The following is a 20,929-nucleotide window of genomic DNA, read 5'->3' as shown; positions in this document are numbered from 1 at the left end:
AGAATGGGGTTTAGAAACTTATCAGCCATGATTGAATGGCGGAGCAGACTCGATGGGCCGAATGGCCTAATTTCTGCTCCTATGTCTTATGGTCTTATGGAGTGTATTGGAGGAGGGTATGCCTCCTTATAAAATCAGACATTCTCTTATAACTTTTGTATTCCTGTTATAAGTTCCTATGTCCTCATTTATAATGGATATTGCCTATGTAAACCTGTCACGCTGGATGTGACATTCAACTTTAGGTGGCAGCACAAGATGGACTGGCGCGCCTGTCATACACCTGGCTGACTTATTCTATTGAGGTGCAGGGGTGTATAACGGGCAGTCTGTCCACCATTGTTGCTTTGTGCTCCCACCCAAAATTGAATTTCACCCCCACTATAATCTCACCCACCTGCCAGAGCTGCAGCACTACAACTGGTGGCAGGGTGTAAGTGCGGCGTGACATGTTTACATAGCCTTGTAAACACGGACATAGAAATTTATAATAGAGAAAAGGTTAACAGGAATTGTTTGCAGATGTAACAATTTAATATATCTTATATTTTGATGTTTTGTCTCATACACAGCGAGCACCATTTTTAAAAATACATACTTTTTGCCCCAACCTTAACCCCGCTTCCCCCTCACAGTTTTGAGGATGGGTGTTCTCATGAACACCGAGTGGCATTATACATGTGGACATTTTTCAAGTTTTGGCAAGATATCGGACATGAAGGGAATCACGGCTAAAATCCTGTCCTCGAGCGTTATCCACACACAAGCACTTCCCAGCCGGAATCGCTAGATAGGGATCAGGAGCAGGAATACTGCTCGATTTTCTCCTCTCTAATCTGTGGTACTGGAGCCAACCATTGAATCTCCGACATTTCCCTGATGAGATTAGCAAACTTTATATAGAGATGGGATAGAATAAGAATGCTAACACGTGGCATGATTGTAGACACTGCACCAAGTAACAGCACAACACCGGAAGATAGAGGGAGTTGGGGTTCAGTGTGGCAAGTCGGGTGTTTAGTGTAATTTCTGGGGCTTCCATACTGAATACTCGCTGTAAATGTTAATTATGATTCCACTTCTGTTGGAGATTTATAGTGAAGGATTATCACTCCGTACCCTAAACCCCCTATGTCTAAACCCACCACTCTATAACTCCCACTCTGTACCCACAACCCACCCCACCCTATACCCTTAACCCACCCCACCCTATAATCCACACCCTGAACCCCACCCCACCCTATAATCCACACCCTGTACCCTTACTCCCACTCCATATCCTAAACCCCCTGTCTAACCCCCCCCAGCCCCGACCACCCTACAATTCCCACCCCGTACCCTCAACTCATCAGCCTACAGCTCCCACTCTGTACGCTAAACCCACCACCTAATTCTCCATGCCCCAGAGGGTTGCGGTTGCTCCAGGTTTGAGGTCTCTCAGGGAGTCACAGGGACACGGGGGAGCGGGTGGGGGAGTGGAGGGAGAAGCTGAGGTAGATCAGCCGTGATGGTCCTGAATGGCGGAGCAGGCTCAAGGGGGCCTTGCTCCTGGTTCTCAAGTTCTAATGGAAACCACCGACCCTGGAGCCGACCCCCATCTAATCCCTCCACCCTCTTACCCCCACCCTGTGCTCTAAACCCCCTCCATTCCAGCACCCCCCCAACTACAATTCCCACCCTCACCCCTTTGCTTGGCTCCCAGCCGCCTCCGACTTTGCTCCCTCCCACACGTGGGCACTGTCGATCTCTCCAGGGTCACACAGGGTATGGATACCGTGAAGAGACCAGCTCAGCTCCCGAGGGCAAGGGGATGTCCCGGATGGAAAGGTAACTTTGCCTGAGGGGGTTTGGGGAGGGGGTTGGGGGGGAGGGGATTGTTTTCAGTCCTTGGGACAGGATGCAAATCTAACAAGGTCGCAAGTTGCCTCTTAAAGTCCCTGTGCTCTGGTTGGTGGGTGGTTAAGACTTTCATTTATAAATATTATTTGCATTGTGGGATCCAGGAGTTCACTCTGTGCAGCCAGACCCAGGTCTGAGTCTTCTCTTGTTATTCTGCTTTGGGTTTCGATCCGGGGAGCTTTGCCTGGATTCTGTGGTGAGAATAGACAGGGGTTGAAGGAAGGGAGACAGATGTTGCTCTGCGCACGAGAGAGAAAAAAATACAACAGCTTTCTGCAGGTAAAGGTGAGTTTGTACAGACCCCCCACCCCCCGAGACTCAGCTGAGAGACCGTGTGGGGCCACAGAGTCCGAGCGTGTGTGTGGTTTGTCTGTGGGTCAGTGGGGGAGGGGACATGGGGCAGGGGTCAGTGGGGGAGGGGACAGTGGGGGCGGGGTAAATAGGGGAGGGGTCAGTGGGGGAGGGGACAGTGGGGGAGTGGTAAATAGGGGAGGGGTCAGTGGGGGAGGGGACATGGGGGGCGGGGTCAGTGGGGGAGGGGACAGTGGGGGAGGGGACAGTGGGGGAGTGGTAAATAGGGGAGGGGTCAGTGGGGGAGGGGACATGGGGGGCGGGGTCAGTGGGGAAGGGACAGTGGGGGAGGGGACAGTGGGGGAGGGGACAGTGGGGGAGGGGTAAATAGGGGAGGGGTCAGTGGGGGAGGGGACATGGGGGGCGGGGTCAGTGGGGGAGGGGACAGTGGGGGAGGGGACAGTGGGGGAGGGGTAAATAGGGGAGGGGTCAGTGGGGGAGGGGAAATGGGGGGCGGGGTCAGTGGGGGAGGGGACAGTGGGGGAGGGGTAAATAGGGGAGGGGTCAGTGGGGGAGGGGACATGGGGGGGCGGGGTCAGTGGGGGAGGGACAGTGGGGGAGGGGACAGTGGGGGAGGGGTAAATAGGGGAGGGGTCAGTGGGGGAGGGGACAGTGGGGGAGGGGTAAATAGGGGAGGGGTCAGTGTGGGAGGGGACATGGGGGCGGGGTCAGTGGGGGGAGGGACAGTGGGGGAGGGGTAAATAGGGGAGGGGTCAGTGGAGGAGGGGTCAATGGGGGGAGAGGGGTCAGTGGAGAGCATGTTCATTGAAGAAGGGGTCAGTGGGGGATGGGTCAGTGGGGTAGAGGTGAGTGGGGGAGGGGACAGTGGGGGAGGGGACAGCAGGGGAGGGATCAGTGGGGGAGGGGGGACAGTGGGGGAGGGGGGTCAGTGGGGGAGGGATCAGTGGGGCACCTCAGTGAGGGGGGGTTCGGTGGGAGACTATGGGGAGGGGTCAGTGGGGGAGAGGGGTTGGTGGGGAGCACGTCACTGAGGAAGGGGTCACTGGGGAATGGTTCAGTGAGGGGGGGGTTCAATGGGTGACAGTCAGTGGGGGACGGGTCACTGGGGGAGGAGTTAGTGGATGAAGAGTCAGTCGGGGATAGGGGTCATTGGGGATCGTGTCGGTGGGGGAGTGGTGACTGGAGGATGGGTCAGGGGGCATGGGTCAGTGGGGTAGAGGGTTCAGTCAGAGAGAGGAGTCGGGGGGGGGGAGGAGTTGGTGAGGGGTTAGTGGGGCAGGGATCAGGGCAATGAGCTCAGCGTGAGTTCTCCAGCTGTTACTGGTGTGAAGACTCCATTTACCCTAGGCCACCCCTGCCTCCCTCAGCAATAACACAGGGTTGGGCTGGGGGTTGGGGGGAAATCTCTCACCCTGAGAGTCTCTCTCAGCTTTGCCCTTGGGACATAACCGTGCCCTGGCTTCCAAGGAGAGGAACGCTGGCTCCACACCCCCTTACATACAATCACACGCATGTTCAAAAACACGCCACTGAAACACACACAGACTCACCCCCACACATTCACACACTCTGTCCATCCCCAGACTCACATGCACTCACACCCCTTATACACAGAATTAAACCCAGCATACACACACACACACACATATACAAAACCCTCCTGCTGTCAAATGATAGAAGCTCAATGATGTGTAGCTTAGCTCTGATTTTACTGAGGTGGCCCCATTTGCCGATATTCCCAAAGGGATCTGACTTGGCCGGACAGAGCCCCCCCAAGAGAGCTGAGCACTTGTCGGAGCTCCACTACCCCGCCCTACCGTCCCCTCTTTGATATTAGCCAAACCCCAGTGAAGAGGAGCCTACTTTGATGTGAGATCCTGGATGTGTCCTCTTACCAGCCCCAGGTACTGGTTGATGTGAACCTGCGGAGAAATGGAAGATTTTCAACAGGGGGGTTAGTCAATCAGGCGGGTCAGGGTTCCTCTGTCACACAGCGAGAGCTCGTTCCCCAGCCAGTGCAGGGCTGCCACTTGGAACAGTGCCCCACCCCCCCCTCCTCCCCCCACCCATACCACTCCCCCCACCCCTCACCCACCCCTCACCCCTCACCCCACCCACACACACACAGTGCATTCTTAGGAACTGGGGGACCAGCATACAGTAAATGGGGAATGGGAGAGGGAGTGTTCACTGCACAGCGGGTGGGAGGGTGCTCAAAGGTGGGGATGGGGATTATGGGGTCAGGGGAGGAGGAGAACCTCCATCCCTATGGGCAAACTCCTGCTGGTTCCCAGCAAGGAATATTGATGGCTAAGCGATCATGGCTTCCCCTCTCCCGTCTCAAATTCCCCATCCTTTTAGCGCAAGCCTGAGCTGTGCCTGTCGGCAGTCTATTCGGCAAAGGGAGGCGGCGCAGAAGGGGCTGACCCCCCCGCTGTGCCCACCAAACCTCCCGCCCCTGCCCCCACCCCCACCCCCACACACACACATACTGCCCAGCAGGGGGCACTGGAAAGCCACCAGCAACTTGGTGGTTTCCCTCTGGACACTGAGGTCATTTTACTGCAGCTGTGCACATGCGAATGGCCCACGTCTCTGCGCACAATGGCAAGGGGCAGGAAATGCAGCAGGGAAGGCAGCTCCAATACTAACCTTATGCTTCCGGTATACCAAGGGGACGATGAAGACGGCAACTGCCACTGAGGACATGAGAAAGAAACAAATCAGGGCACGTGGAACATTTTTAAACATTTATACTTCCCCGGGATGCGGACGCCTCATTTTTTGGCCCGTCCCTAATTTCCCCTGAACTGACAGGTCATTTCGGAGGGGCAGTTAAGAGTCAGGCACATCGCCGTGGGTCTGGAGTCACATGTAGGCCAGACCGGGTGAGGATGGCAGATTTCCCTCCCCTCAAGGGGCGTTAGTGAACCAGATGGGGTTTTTTTTTTACAACAATCCATGATGGCTTCATGGTCACCGTCACTGAGACTAGCAGATTTCGTTTTCCAGATGTGTAAATGTGGAGCATTAAAAAGGAGCAAAGTTGGGAAATTAAACCTGACCCATCATCAAGGTCCTGGTCACCCCCCCAGCTGTGTGAGACCAGTTCACATGGTCCTCGCTGACCTGCACGCACAGTTCCACAAGGGACGCCCGTGTCTTATCGCTGAGTCAGTCACAGCTCTGGGGCTTTGAGTGACAGAACGAATCCGCCAGGGACTCTCCTGCTCATTTTTCCGCGCCTCTGCCAAGGTGACCACAGGCGATGGTAGTGGGGGAGGGGAATCCTTGCAGAAGCTCAGTCCCCAAAGCAGCACTCACAGCAAAGCCACAGGCAAAGCCCGGAGCCTGAACGTCCACCGCAGCCTGCCTTGAACAGATTTAGTCACTGTAACTTGCACCTTACCCAGAATGGTGAGTGTGAGTCCATTAAATACGGCTCCCACGTATGTCATCAACCACAGCAGCACTCCGAACTGGAAAACCAGAGAGAGAGAGAGAGAGAATCACATACACATATACAGTCTCAGCAGTGAATCTTTACAACAGCTCCAACAGGAGGAGGTCATTGTGTCTGCTCTATGTTCAGCTAGTCCCGCTCCCCCTGCTCATCCCCCTCAGCCACACAAATTCCTCTATATCAGATGTTTATCCCATTCCCCCTTTTGAAGGTTCCTGTTGAATCCACCGCCCTTCCAGGCCACAACAACTCGCTGCGTAAAAAAAAGTTTTTTTCCCCACCTCCACTCCGATTGTTTTTTTGCCAATTGCTCTAGATCTCGTTCCCCATGGTTACCCACCCTCCTGCCGCTGTAAACACTTTCTCATTATTTGCTCCATGTACATGACTTTGAACACCTCTTCCAAACCTCCCTTTAACACCCTGGCCCACTCCTCCATCACCCCCCACACCTCAACCCCCTCCCACAGCACCTTCCCATGCAACCGCAGAAGGTGCAACACCTGCCCCTTTACTTCCCCTCTCCTCACCCTCCAAGGGCCCAAACACTCCTTTCAAGTGAAGCAGCATTTCACTTGCACTTCCCTCAATTTAGTCCACTGCATTCGTTGCTCCCAATGCGGTTTCCTCTACATTGGAAAGACCAAACGCAGACTGGGTGACCACTTTGCAGAACACCTGCGGTCTGTCCGCAAGCATTACCCAGACCTCCCTGTCGCTTGCCATTTCAACACTCCACCCTGCTCTCATGCCCACATGTCCGTCCTTGGCCTGCTGCAATGTTCCAGTGAAGCTCAACGCAAACTGGAGGAACATTTCTGGTGTGGGGTTGCCAACTCTGACATATCCCAGGAGATGTCATCACCTGACCTCCTACCTTCCACTGCCCCTCCCCCAGACGCCCACCATTGGTTGAGAGCGAGTGGAGCCCAGGGCTGCCGCAGTCCCCCAATCCTAGGTTCTCTATGGAAATATATCGGCCGTTCCTTCACTGTCGCTGGGTCAAAATCCTGGAACTCCCTCCCTAACAGCCCGGTGGGTGTACCTACACCACATGGACTGCAGCGGCTCAAGAAGGCAGCTCACCACCACCTTCCCAAGGGGCAATTAGGGATGGGCAATAAATGCTGGCCTTGCCAGTAGGGTTGCCAACCCTCCAGGATTAGCCTGGACTCTCCAGGAATTGAAGATTAATCTCCACGACACTGCTGTGAGCAGCCCTGGGGAAAAATCCTCGGGACACCAAGAAAGATTGTTTTTTTTAAACATTTTCTTTGAACATTTCTCCTTACCAGAGGTAAAAATGTTGAAAATGGGGGACAAAAGGCTGTTTGGCCGACAGTCAATCATCATCCAATTGGGTAATGAATCGGTTAGCTTTCCGATTTATGAGGAAAGGTTGGACAGGTTGGGCCTGTATCCATTGGAGTTTAGAAGAATGAGAGGTGATCTTATTGAAACATATAAAATCCTGAGGGGATTTGACAGGACGGCCGCTGAGAGGATGTTTCCCCTCGTGGGAGAGACTAGAACTAAGGGGCTCAGTTTAAAAATTAGGGGGTCTCCCATTGAAGACGGAGACGAGGAAAAGGTTTTTCCCCAGGGAGGATGGTGAATCTGCGGAACTCTCTTCCCCAGGGAGGGGCGGGGACAGGGCCATTGAATGTTTTTGAGGCGGAGGTGGACAGATTCTTGACGAAGGGAGTCAAAGGTTATGGGGGGGGTCGGCAGGACTGCGGAGCTGAGGCCACAATCAGATCAACCAGTGATTTAATGAATGGCAGAGAAGGCTCGAGGGGCTGAATGGCCTACCCCCGAGCTCCGAGCTCATGGGGCTGAATCTTACGCCGATCGGGCGTGAAATCGCGCGAGATGGCGTCGGGCGAGCTTCCCCACCTCGTCCCGCGCGTGGGCGATATTTTGGTCGGCGGGCGCACGCAAAAGTCGGAAGTGTGCGTCCGCCGACAATTAAGAGGGGCAGCTAAGCCCGTTAGCGGCGCAATCGTCCGTCACTTTACGCGGCGCGTCCAACCTTCCGGTTGGCGGACGGGCGAATCGGCCGGGCGGCCTGTACATTTTTCATCAGGCCTGACCCGCGGGAGCTGGATGAGGTTTTCCCTGACGAGGTAAAATACAAATAAATTTCCGCGGGCAGCGTCTTCATTCGCTAAGTTTTCAGGCGATCGATTCTGACGCGTGGACACTTTCCTCAGCTTGTGAAACCTTCACTTTCGCTGTTTCGGGCCTTCAGCTCCCGGAGGCAACTCTCAGCCTTCGGAGGGGGGGGGGGCTTTCCCCTCAGCGCTCGCCCGGGCCAACGTCGACATTGTCGCCCACCCACCACCCCCCGTCCTGGCAGCGCCCGCTTCATGCTGGCTGGTCAGTTGGTTAGCCGGTGTTTAAATCGCGGTCGGGGTGTAGGGGGGGGTGATGGTGGTCAGCGGTCCGTTCCCTGGACGATCCTGGGCCTTGCCAATTGTGCCCAGTCCGCCCAGCTGAAAGTTCAGGCCCAGAACCAGGGGTCACAGTCTGAGGATACGGGGTAGACCATTTAGGACTGAGATGAGGAGAAATTTCTTCACCCAGAGAGTGGGGAGCCTGTGGAATTCGCTACCACAGAAAGTAGTTGAGACCAAAACATTGTATGTTTTCAAGAAGGAGTTAGATATAGCTCTTGGGGCGAAAGGGGTCAACGGGTATGGGGAGAAAGCGGGAGCAGGCTATTGAGTTGGATGATCAGCCATGAGCATAATGAATGGCGGAGCAGGCTCGAAGGGCCGAATGGCCTCCTCCTGCTCCTGGTTTCTATGTTTCTATGTCCGTGTGTGTGGAGGGTTAAGATAAAAGCAGCAGAGTTTTGGATCGAGGTAATGAGGAAATGCAGAGGGGTTTGAGAAGCAGGCGAGCTGTAACATGACCCGCCTGATCTGCTTTCCACTTAAGCCCGAGAGGGATGGAGGGCCTGTTCTCCTTAATGCCACATCCACCTCCGCCACTGATGTGCCAGGGACCCGGGGCAGTGTGTGAGCGTCACCGTCATGAAGCTGCCTGTCTGGTTTCAACCGCATTAACTCGCTTGTCAAATTAATGCCCACATAATCCTTTAAGCTGGCATTAGACCAAGAACCTGACAAAACTTGTTCACCTTGTGGATTGCAGGCACTCCAGGGAGGGGGTGGGCCCAGATACAGAAAACAACTGCAGGTAACAAAGGCGCTGGATGAAGTCATCCAGATTTAGTGAAAAGCAGTTTGTTGCTAATGTGGAATGTGAGCTGTGGCTCCTATAGAGTGCTGCATTGTACTAACCGCTGTTCCTGGAAGTTACAGAGTGACAGACCCGTCCCCACCAGTACTGTACCCCAGTGTTATACAGTGACAGACCTGTCCCCACCAGTACTGTACCCCAGTGTTATACAGTGACAGACCTGTCCCCACCAGTACTGTACCCCAGTGTTATACAGTGACAGACCTGTCCCCACCAGTACTGTACCCCAGTGTTATACAGTGACAGACCAGAGCTCCCCAGTACTATACCCCAGTGTTATACAGTGACAAACCTTTCCCCACCAGTACTGTACCCCAGTGTTATACAATGACAGACCTTTCCCCACCAGTACTGTAGCCCAGTGTTATACAATGACAGACCTGACCCCACCAGTACTGTACCCCAGTGTTATACAGTAACAGACCTGTCCCCACCAGTACTGTACCCCAGCATTATACAGGGACAGACCAGTTCACACCAGTACTGTACCCCAGTGTTATACAGGGACAGACCTGTCCCCACCAGTACTGTACCCCAGTGTTATACAGTGACAGACCTGTCCCCACCAGTACTGTACCCCAGTGTTATACACTGACAGACCTGTCCCCACCAGTACTGTACCCCAGTGTTATACAGTGACAGACCTGTCCACACCAGTACTGTACCCCAGTGTTATACACTGACAGACCTGTCCCCACCAGTACTGTACCCCAGTGTTATACACTGACAGACCTGTCCCCACCAGTACTGTACCCCAGTGTTATACACTGACAGACCTGTCCACACCAGTACTGTACCCCAGTGTTATACAGTGACAGACCTGTCTCCACCAGTACTGTACCCCAGTGTTATACAGTGACAGACCTGTCCCCACCAGTACTGTACCCCAGTGTTATACAATGACAGACCTGACCCCACCAGTACTGTACCCCAGTGTTATACAGTGACAGACCTGTCCCCACCAGTACTGTACCCCAGTGTTATACAGTGACAGACCTGTCCCCACCAGTACTGTACCCCAGTGTTATACAGGGACAGACCAGTACTGTACCCCAGTGTTATACAGTGACAGACCCATCCGCACCAGTACTGTACCCCAGTGTTATACAGGGACAGACCAGTACTGTACCCCAGTGTTATACAGTGACAGACCTGTCCACACCAGTACTGTACCCCAGTTTTATACAGTGAGACCTGTCCCCACCAGTACTGTACCCCAGTGTTATACAGTGACAGACCTGACCACACCAGTACTGTACCCCGGTGTTATACAGTGACCGACCTATCCACACCAGTACTGTACCCCAGTGTTATACAGTGACAGACCTGACCACACCAGTACCGTACCCCGGTGTTATACAGTGACAGACCTGTCCCCACCAGTACTGTACCCCAGTGTTATACAGTGACAGACCCGTCCCCACCAGTACTGTACCCCAGTGTTATACAGGGACAGACCAGTACTGTACCCCAGTGTTATACAGTGACAGACCCGTCCCCACCAGTACTGTACCCCAGTGTTATACAGGGACAGACCAGTACTGTACCCCAGTGTTATACAGTGACAGACCTGTCCACACCAGTACTGTACCCCAGTTTTGTATGGTGAGACCTGTCCCCACCAGTACTGTACCCCAGTGTTATACAGTGACAGACCTGACCACACCAGTACTGTACCCCGGTGTTATACAGTGACAGACCTGTCCACACCAGTACTGTACCCCAGTGTTATACAGTGACAGACCTGTCCACACCAGTACTGTACCCCAATGTTATACAGTTACAAACCAGTCCCCACCAGTACTGTACCCCAGTGTTATACAGTGACAGACCCGTCCCCACCAGTACTGTACCCCAGTGTTATACAGTGACAGACCTGTCCCCACCAGTACTGTACCCCAGTGTTATACAGTGACAGACCTGACCCCACCAGTACTGTACCCCAGTGTTATACAGTGACAGATCTGTCCCCACCAATACTGTACCCCAGTGTTAGATATTGACAGACCTGTACCCCACAGCGTTGTACCCAGTGTTATACAGTGACAGACACTGTCCCCACCAATACTGTACCCCAGTGTTAGATATTGACAGACCTGTACCCCACAGCATTGTACCCAGTGTTATACAGTAACAGACCAGTCCCCACCAGTACTGTACCCCAGTGTTATACAGGGACAGACCAGTACTGTACCCCAGTGTTATAGAGTTACAGACCAGTCCCCACCAGTACTGTACCCCAGTGTTATACAGTGACAGACCTGTCCACACCAGTACTGTACCCCAGTGTTATACAGTGAGACCTGTCCCCACCAGTACTGTACCCCAGTGTTATACAGGGACAGACCAGTACTGTACCCCAGTGTTATACAGTGACAGACCTGTCCACACCAGTACAGTACCCCAGTTTTATGCAGTGAGACCTGTCCCCACCAGTACTGTACCCCGGTGTTATACAGTGACAGACCTGTCCACACCAGTACTGTACCCCAGTGTTATACAGTGACAGACCTGACCACACCAGTACTGTACCCCGGTGTTATACAGTGACAGACCTGTCCCCACCAGTACTGTACCGCAGTGTTATACAGTGACAGACCCGTCCCCACCAGTACTGTACCCCAGTGTTATACAGGGACAGACCAGTACTGTACCCCAGTGTTATACAGTGACAGACCCGTCCCCACCAGTACTGTACCCCAGTGTTATACAGGGACAGACCAGTACTGTACCCCAGTGTTATACAGTGACAGATCTGTCCCCACCAATACTGTACCCCAGTGTTAGATATTGACAGACCTGTACCCCACAGCGTTGTACCCAGTGTTATACAGTGACAGACACTGTCCCCACCAATACTGTACCCCAGTGTTAGATATTGACAGACCTGTACCCCACAGCATTGTACCCAGTGTTATACAGTAACAGACCAGTCCCCACCAGTACTGTACCCCATAGTTATACAGGGACAGACCAGTACTGTACCCCAGTGTTATACAGTTACAGACCAGTCCCCACCAGTACTGTACCCCAGTGTTATACAGTGACAGACCCGTCCCCACCAGTACCGTACCCCGGTGTTATACAGTGACAGACCTGTCCCCACCAGTACTGTACCCCAGTGTTATACAGGGACAGACCAGTACTGTACCCCAGTGTTATACAGTGACAGACCCGTCCCCACCAGTACTGTACCCCAGTGTTATACAGGGACAGACCAGTACTGTACCCCAGTGTTATACAGTGACAGATCTGTCCCCACCAATACTGTACCCCAGTGTTAGATATTGACAGACCTGTACCCCACAGCGTTGTACCCAGTGTTATACAGTGACAGACACTGTCCCCACCAATACTGTACCCCAGTGTTAGATATTGACAGACCTGTACCCCACAGCATTGTACCCAGTGTTATACAGTAACAGACCAGTCCCCACCAGTACTGTACCCCAGTGTTATACAGTAACAGACCAGTCCCCACCAGTACTGTACCCCAGTGTTATACAGGGACAGACCAGTACTGTACCCCAGTGTTATACAGTTACAGACCAGTCCCCACCAGTACTGTACCCCAGTGTTATACAGTGACAGACCTGTCCACACCAGTACTGTACCCCAGTGTTATACAGGGACAGACCCGTCCCCACCAGTACTGTACCCCAGTGTTATACAGTGACAGACCTGTCCCCACCAGTACTGTACCCCAGTGTTATACAGTGACAGACCTGTCCCCACCAGTACTGTACCCCAGTGTTATACAGTGACAGACCTGTCCCCACCAGTACTGTACCCCAGTGTTATACAGTGACAGACCAGTGCCCACCAGTACTGTACCCCAGTGTTGTTCAGTGACAGACCCGTCCCCACCAGTACTGTACCCCAGTGTTATACAGTGGCAAATCAGTCCATACCAGTCCTGTACCCCAATGTTATACAGTGACAGACCAGTCGACGCAGGTACTGTACCCCAGTGTAATGGAGTGACAGACCTGTACACAGCAGTACTGTACCCCAGTGTTATACAGTGACAGACCTGTCCACACCAGTACTGTACCCCAGTTTTATACAGTGAGACCTGTCCCCACCAGTACTGTACCCCAGTGTTATACAGTGACAGACCAGTGCCCACCAGTACTGTACCCCAGTGTTATACAGGGACAGACCAGTACTGTACCCCAGTGTTATACAGTTACAGACCAGTCCCCACCAGTACTGTACCCCAGTGTTATACAGTGACAGACCCGTCCACACCAGTACTGTACCCCAGTGTTATACAGTGAGATCTGTCCCCGCCAGTACTGTACCCCAGTGTTATACAGTGACAGACCCGTCCCCACCAGTACTGTACCCCAGTGTTATACAGTGACAGACCTGTCCCCACCAGTACTGTACCCCAGTATTATACAGTGACAGACCTGTCCCCACCAGTTCTGTACCCCAGTGTTATACAGTGACAGACCTGTCCACACCAGTACTGTACCCCAGTGTTATACAGTGACAGACCTGACCACACCAGTACTGTACCCCGGTGTTATACAGTGACAGACCTATCCACACCAGTACTGTACCCCAGTGTTATACAGTGACAGACCTGACCACACCAGTACCGTACCCCGGTGTTATACAGTGACAGACCTGTCCCCACCAGTACTGTACCCCAGTGTTATACAGTGACAGACCCGTCCCCACCAGTACTGTACCCCAGTGTTATACAGGGACAGACCAGTACTGTACCCCAGTGTTATACAGTGACAGACCCGTCCCCACCAGTACTGTACCCCAGTGTTATACAGGGACAGACCAGTACTGTACCCCAGTGTTATACAGTGACAGACCTGTCCACACCAGTACTGTACCCCAGTTTTGTATGGTGAGACCTGTCCCCACCAGTACTGTACCCCAGTGTTATACAGTGACAGACCTGACCACACCAGTACTGTACCCCGGTGTTATACAGTGACAGACCTGTCCACACCAGTACTGTACCCCAGTGTTATACAGTGACAGACCTGTCCACACCAGTACTGTACCCCAATGTTATACAGTTACAAACCAGTCCCCACCAGTACTGTACCCCAGTGTTATACAGTGACAGACCCGTCCCCACCAGTACTGTACCCCAGTGTTATACAGTGACAGACCTGTCCCCACCAGTACTGTACCCCAGTGTTATACAGTGACAGACCTGACCCCACCAGTACTGTACCCCAGTGTTATACAGTGACAGATCTGTCCCCACCAATACTGTACCCCAGTGTTAGATATTGACAGACCTGTACCCCACAGCGTTGTACCCAGTGTTATACAGTGACAGACACTGTCCCCACCAATACTGTACCCCAGTGTTAGATATTGACAGACCTGTACCCCACAGCATTGTACCCAGTGTTATACAGTAACAGACCAGTCCCCACCAGTACTGTACCCCAGTGTTATACAGGGACAGACCAGTACTGTACCCCAGTGTTATAGAGTTACAGACCAGTCCCCACCAGTACTGTACCCCAGTGTTATACAGTGACAGACCTGTCCACACCAGTACTGTACCCCAGTGTTATACAGTGAGACCTGTCCCCACCAGTACTGTACCCCAGTGTTATACAGGGACAGACCAGTACTGTACCCCAGTGTTATACAGTGACAGACCTGTCCACACCAGTACAGTACCCCAGTTTTATGCAGTGAGACCTGTCCCCACCAGTACTGTACCCCGGTGTTATACAGTGACAGACCTGTCCACACCAGTATTGTACCCCAGTGTTATACAGTGACAGACCTGACCACACCAGTACTGTACCCCGGTGTTATACAGTGACAGACCTGTCCCCACCAGTACTGTACCGCAGTGTTATACAGTGACAGACCCGTCCCCACCAGTACTGTACCCCAGTGTTATACAGGGACAGACCAGTACTGTACCCCAGTGTTATACAGTGACAGACCCGTCCCCACCAGTACTGTACCCCAGTGTTATACAGGGACAGACCAGTACTGTACCCCAGTGTTATACAGTGACAGATCTGTCCCCACCAATACTGTACCCCAGTGTTAGATATTGACAGACCTGTACCCCACAGCGTTGTACCCAGTGTTATACAGTGACAGACACTGTCCCCACCAATACTGTACCCCAGTGTTAGATATTGACAGACCTGTACCCCACAGCATTGTACCCAGTGTTATACAGTAACAGACCAGTCCCCACCAGTACTGTACCCCATAGTTATACAGGGACAGACCAGTACTGTACCCCAGTGTTATACAGTTACAGACCAGTCCCCACCAGTACTGTACCCCAGTGTTATACAGTGACAGACCCGTCCCCACCAGTACCGTACCCCGGTGTTATACAGTGACAGACCTGTCCCCACCAGTACTGTACCCCAGTGTTATACAGGGACAGACCAGTACTGTACCCCAGTGTTATACAGTGACAGACCCGTCCCCACCAGTACTGTACCCCAGTGTTATACAGGGACAGACCAGTACTGTACCCCAGTGTTATACAGTGACAGATCTGTCCCCACCAATACTGTACCCCAGTGTTAGATATTGACAGACCTGTACCCCACAGCGTTGTACCCAGTGTTATACAGTGACAGACACTGTCCCCACCAATACTGTACCCCAGTGTTAGATATTGACAGACCTGTACCCCACAGCATTGTACCCAGTGTTATACAGTAACAGACCAGTCCCCACCAGTACTGTACCCCAGTGTTATACAGTAACAGACCAGTCCCCACCAGTACTGTACCCCAGTGTTATACAGGGACAGACCCGTCCCCACCAGTACTGTACCCCAGTGTTATACAGTGACAGACCTGTCCCCACCAGTACTGTACCCCAGTGTTATACAGTGACAGACCTGTCCCCACCAGTACTGTACCCCAGTGTTATACAGTGACAGACCTGTCCCCACCAGTACTGTACCCCAGTGTTATACAGTGACAGACCAGTGCCCACCAGTACTGTACCCCAGTGTTGTTCAGTGACAGACCCGTCCCCACCAGTACTGTACCCCAGTGTTATACAGTGGCAAATCAGTCCATACCAGTCCTGTACCCCAATGTTATACAGTGACAGACCAGTCGACGCAGGTACTGTACCCCAGTGTAATGGAGTGACAGACCTGTACACAGCAGTACTGTACCCCAGTGTTATACAGTGACAGACCTGTCCACACCAGTACTGTACCCCAGTTTTATACAGTGAGACCTGTCCCCACCAGTACTGTACCCCAGTGTTATACAGTGACAGACCAGTGCCCACCAGTACTGTACCCCAGTGTTATACAGGGACAGACCAGTACTGTACCCCAGTGTTATACAGTTACAGACCAGTCCCCACCAGTACTGTACCCCAGTGTTATACAGTGACAGACCCGTCCACACCAGTACTGTACCCCAGTGTTATACAGTGAGATCTGTCCCCGCCAGTACTGTACCCCAGTGTTATACAGTGACAGACCCGTCCCCACCAGTACTGTACCCCAGTGTTATACAGTGACAGACCTGTCCCCACCAGTACTGTACCCCAGTGTTATACAGTGACAGACCTGTCCCCACCAGTACTGTACCCCAGTGTTATACAGTGACAGACCAGTCCCCACCAGTACTGTACCCCAGTGTTATACAGTGACAGTCCTGTCCCCACCAGTGCTGTACCCCAGTGTTATACAGTGACAGACCTGTACCCAGCAGTACTGTACCCCAGTGTTATACAGTGACAGACCTGTCCCCACCAGTACTGTACCCCAGTGTTATACAGAGACAGACCTGTCCCCACCAGTACTGTACCCCAGTGTTATACAGTGACAGACCAGTGCCCACCAGTACTGTACCCCAGTGTTATACAGTGACAGACCAGTGCCCACCAGTACTGTACCCCAGTGTTGTTCAGTGACAGACCCGTCCCCACCAGTACTGTACCCCAGTGTTATACAGGGACAGACCCGTCCCCACCAGTACTGTACCCCAGTGTTATACAGTGACAGACCTGTCCCCACCAGTACTGTACCCCAGTGTTATACAGTGACAGACCAGTGCCCACCAGTACTGTACCCCAGTGTTGTTCAGTGACAGACCCGTCCCCACCAGTACTGTACCCCAGTGTTATACAGTGACAGACCCGTCCCCACCAGTACTGTACCCCAGTGTTATACAGTGGCAAATCAGTCCATACCAGTCCTGTACCCTCCAGTACTGTACCCCAGTGTTATACAGTGGCAAATCAGTCCATACCAGTCCTGTACCCCAATGTTATACAGTGACAGACCAGTCCACGCAGATACTGTACCCCAGTGTAATGGAGTGACAGACCTGTACACAGCAGTACTGTACCCCAGTGTTATACAGGGACAGACCAGTACTGTACCCCAGTGTTATACAGTTACAGACCAGTCCCCACCAGTACTGTACCCCAGTGTTATACAGTGACAGACCTGTCCACACCAGTACTGTACCCCAGTTTTATACAGTGAGACCTGTCCCCACCAGTACTGTACCCCAGTGTTATACAGTGACAGACCAGTGCCCACCAGTACTGTACCCCAGTGTTATACAGGGACAGACCAGTACTGTACCCCAGTGTTATACAGTTACAGACCAGTCCCCACCAGTACTGTACCCCAGTGTTATACAGTGACAGACCCGTCCACACCAGTACTGTACCCCAGTGTTATACAGTGAGACCTGTCCCCGCCAGTACTGTACCCCAGTGTTATACAGTGACAGACCCGTCCCCACCAGTACTGTACCCCAGTGTTATACAGTGACAGACCTGTCCCCACCAGTACTGTACCCCAGTATTATACAGTGACGGACCTGTCCCCACCAGTACTGTACCCCAGTGTTATACAGTGACAGACCTGTCCCCACCAGTTCTGTACCCCAGTGTTATACAGTGACAGACCTGTCCCCACCAGTACTGTACCCCAGTGTTATACAGTGACAGACCTGTCCCCACCAGTACTGTACCCCAGTGTTATACAGTGACAGACCTGTCCGCACCAGTACTGTACCCCAGTGTTATACAGTGACAGACCTGTCCCCACCAGTACTGTACCCCAGTGTTATACAGTGACAGACCAGTCCACACCAGTACTGTACCCCAGTGTTATACAGTGACAGTCCTGTCCCCACCAGTGCTGTACCCCAGTGTTATACAGTGACAGACCTGTACCCAGCAGTACTGTACCCCAGTGTTATACAGTGACAGACCTGTCCCCACCAGTACTGTACCCCAGTGTTATACAGTGACAGACCTGTCCCCACCAGTACTGTACCCCAGTGTTATACAGTGACAGACCTGTCCCCACCAGTACTGTACCCCAGCGTTATACAGTGACAGACCTGACCCCACCAGTACTGTACCCCAGTGTTATACAGTGACAGACCCTGTCCCCATCAATACTGTACCCCAGTGTTATACAGGGACAGACCAGTACTGTACCCCAGTGTTATACAGTGACAGACCCTGTCCCCACCAATACTGTACCCCAGTGTTATACAGGGACAGACCAGTACTGTACCCCAGTGTTATACAGTGACAGACCCTGTCCCCACCAGTACTGTACCCCAGTGTTATACAGTGAGAGAGCTGTACACACCAGTACTGTACCCCAGTGTTATACAGTGAGAGAGCTGTACACACCAGTACTGTACCCCAGTGTTATACAGTGAGAGAGCTGTACACACCAGTACCGTACCCCAGTGTTATACAGTGAGAGACCTGTCCCCACCAGTACTGTACCCCAGTGTTATACAGTGACAGACCAGTGCCCACCAGTACTGTACCCCAGTGTTATACAGGGACAGACCAGTACTGTACCCCAGTGTTATACAGTTACAGACCAGTCCCCACCAGTACTGTACCCCAGTGTTATACAGTGACAGACCCGTCCACACCAGTACTGTACCCCAGTGTTATACAGTGAGACCTGTCCCCGCCAGTACTGTACCCCAGTGTTATACAGTGACAGACCCGTCCCCACCAGTACTGTACCCCAGTGTTATACAGTGACAGACCTGTCCCCACCAGTACTGTACCCCAGTATTATACAGTGACGGACCTGTCCCCACCAGTACTGTACCCCAGTGTTATACAGTGACAGACCTGTCCCCACCAGTTCTGTACCCCAGTGTTATACAGTGACAGACCTGTCCCCACCAGTACTGTACCCCAGTGTTATACAGTGACAGACCTGTCCCCACCAGTACTGTACCCCAGTGTTATACAGTGACAGACCTGTCCGCACCAGTACTGTACCCCAGTGTTATACAGTGACAGACCTGTCCCCACCAGTACTGTACCCCAGTGTTATACAGTGACAGACCAGTCCACACCAGTACTGTACCCCAGTGTTATACAGTGACAGACCTGTACCCAGCAGTACTGTACCCCAGTGTTATACAGTGACAGACCTGTCCCCACCAGTACTGTACCCCAGTGTTATACAGTGACAGACCTGTCCCCACCAGTACTGTACCCCAGTGTTATACAGTGACAGACCTGTCCCCACCAGTACTGTACCCCAGCGTTATACAGTGACAGACCTGACCCCACCAGTACTGTACCCCAGTGTTATACAGTGACAGACCCTGTCCCCATCAATACTGTACCCCAGTGTTATACAGGGACAGACCAGTACTGTACCCCAGTGTTATACAGTGACAGACCCTGTCCCCACCAATACTGTACCCCAGTGTTATACAGGGACAGACCAGTACTGTACCCCAGTGTTATACAGTGACAGACCCTGTCCCCACCAATACTGTACCCCAGTGTTATACAGGGACAGACCAGTCCCCACCAGTACTGTACCCCAGTGTTATACAGTGACAGACCCTGTCCCCACCAGTACTGTACCCCAGTGTTATACAGTGAGAGAGCTGTACACACCAGTACTGTACCCCAGTGTTATACAGTGAGAGAGCTGTACACACCAGTACTGTACCCCAGTGTTATACAGTGAGAGACCTGTACACACCAGTACCCCGAGTGTTTTACAGTGAGAGAGCTGTCTCCACCCAGGAGAGGCTGATATTAAAACTGTCTCCCTATTGTGACAATGTGCTGAAAATGTAGACATAGCTCCGAATAACAAAAATGTCAATAAGAAGTGTTGATTTAACACACTGTCAATCTGTTTCCGTCATCTGGTCAGTTTAACATATCCCCATCTTTCATAGGCCACTCCTCAGCATCTGTCACTGACCACACACTCTGACTCTACCCTCTCAACCCATTCCCAAATTTCTCCGTGTTTCACCTTCAGGGAATCCAGAAGGTCTTCAACGAGGAAGAGCTGGCGGAGGTGGGTGAGCGCACTGGTCACATAAAGCACTGTTATCTCCGAGTATTTCCGTAACTGTTCCTGGAACAGGTTAATGTCCAAATCAAGGTACGTCCTGTAAGGAGAGAGGGAGAGAGAAGTGAGTGCGGGAAGAGAGGTGAGAGAGAGAGAGACAGAGACAGAGAGTCGGGTGGGGGGAGAGAGAGAAGTGAGTGAAGGGAGAGTGGTGACAGAGAGAGAGAGATAGAGAGGGAGGGAGAGGGAGTGAAGAGAGGGAGAGAAGTGATTGAGGGGAGAGAGGTGAGAGAGACAGAGAGTGGGAATGAAGAGAGAGAGAGAAGCGAGTGGGAGAAAAGTGGTGACAGAGAGAGAGAGAGATAGAGAGAGAGTAAGAATGAAGAGAGAAAGAGAGAAGTGAGTGAAGGGAGAGTGGTGACAGAGAGAGAGAGGGAGGGAGAGGGAGTGAAGAGAGGGAGAGAAGTGATTGAGGGGAGAGAGGTGGGAGAGACAGAGAGTGGGAATGAAGAGAGAGAGAGAAGCGAGTGGGAGAAAAGTGGTGACAGAGAGAGAGAGAGATAGAGAGAGAGTAGGAATGAAGAGAGAAAGAGAGAAGTGAGTGAAGGGAGAGTGGTGACAGAGAGAGAGAGATAGAGAGGGAGGGAGAGGGAGTGAAGAGAGGGAGAGAAGTGATT

The 20,929-nt window shown here is 52.6% G+C and overlaps 1 protein-coding gene across 1 annotated transcript; it reads right to left on the bottom strand.

Annotated features, from left to right (window-relative positions):
- Positions 1-1,919: 1,919 nt before the first annotated feature.
- On the bottom strand, positions 1,920-20,354 carry LOC144678131 (reticulon-1-A-like; the record flags this gene model as incomplete). Its single annotated transcript, XM_078538025.1, has 5 exons — positions 1,920-2,090; positions 4,075-4,133; positions 4,864-4,910; positions 5,621-5,690; positions 20,214-20,354. Coding segments are annotated over 5 exons (360 nt in total), but the record flags the coding sequence as incomplete, so codon positions are not given.
- Positions 20,355-20,929: the final 575 nt, after the last annotated feature.

This window comes from Cetorhinus maximus, unplaced genomic scaffold, assembly GCF_964194155.1.
Source record: "Cetorhinus maximus unplaced genomic scaffold, sCetMax3.hap1.1 HAP1_SCAFFOLD_3657, whole genome shotgun sequence".
NCBI lineage: Eukaryota > Metazoa > Chordata > Chondrichthyes > Lamniformes > Cetorhinidae > Cetorhinus > Cetorhinus maximus.
The sequence above is the reverse complement of the archived record's forward strand: the minus strand, read 5'-3'. Positions and strand labels throughout refer to the sequence as shown.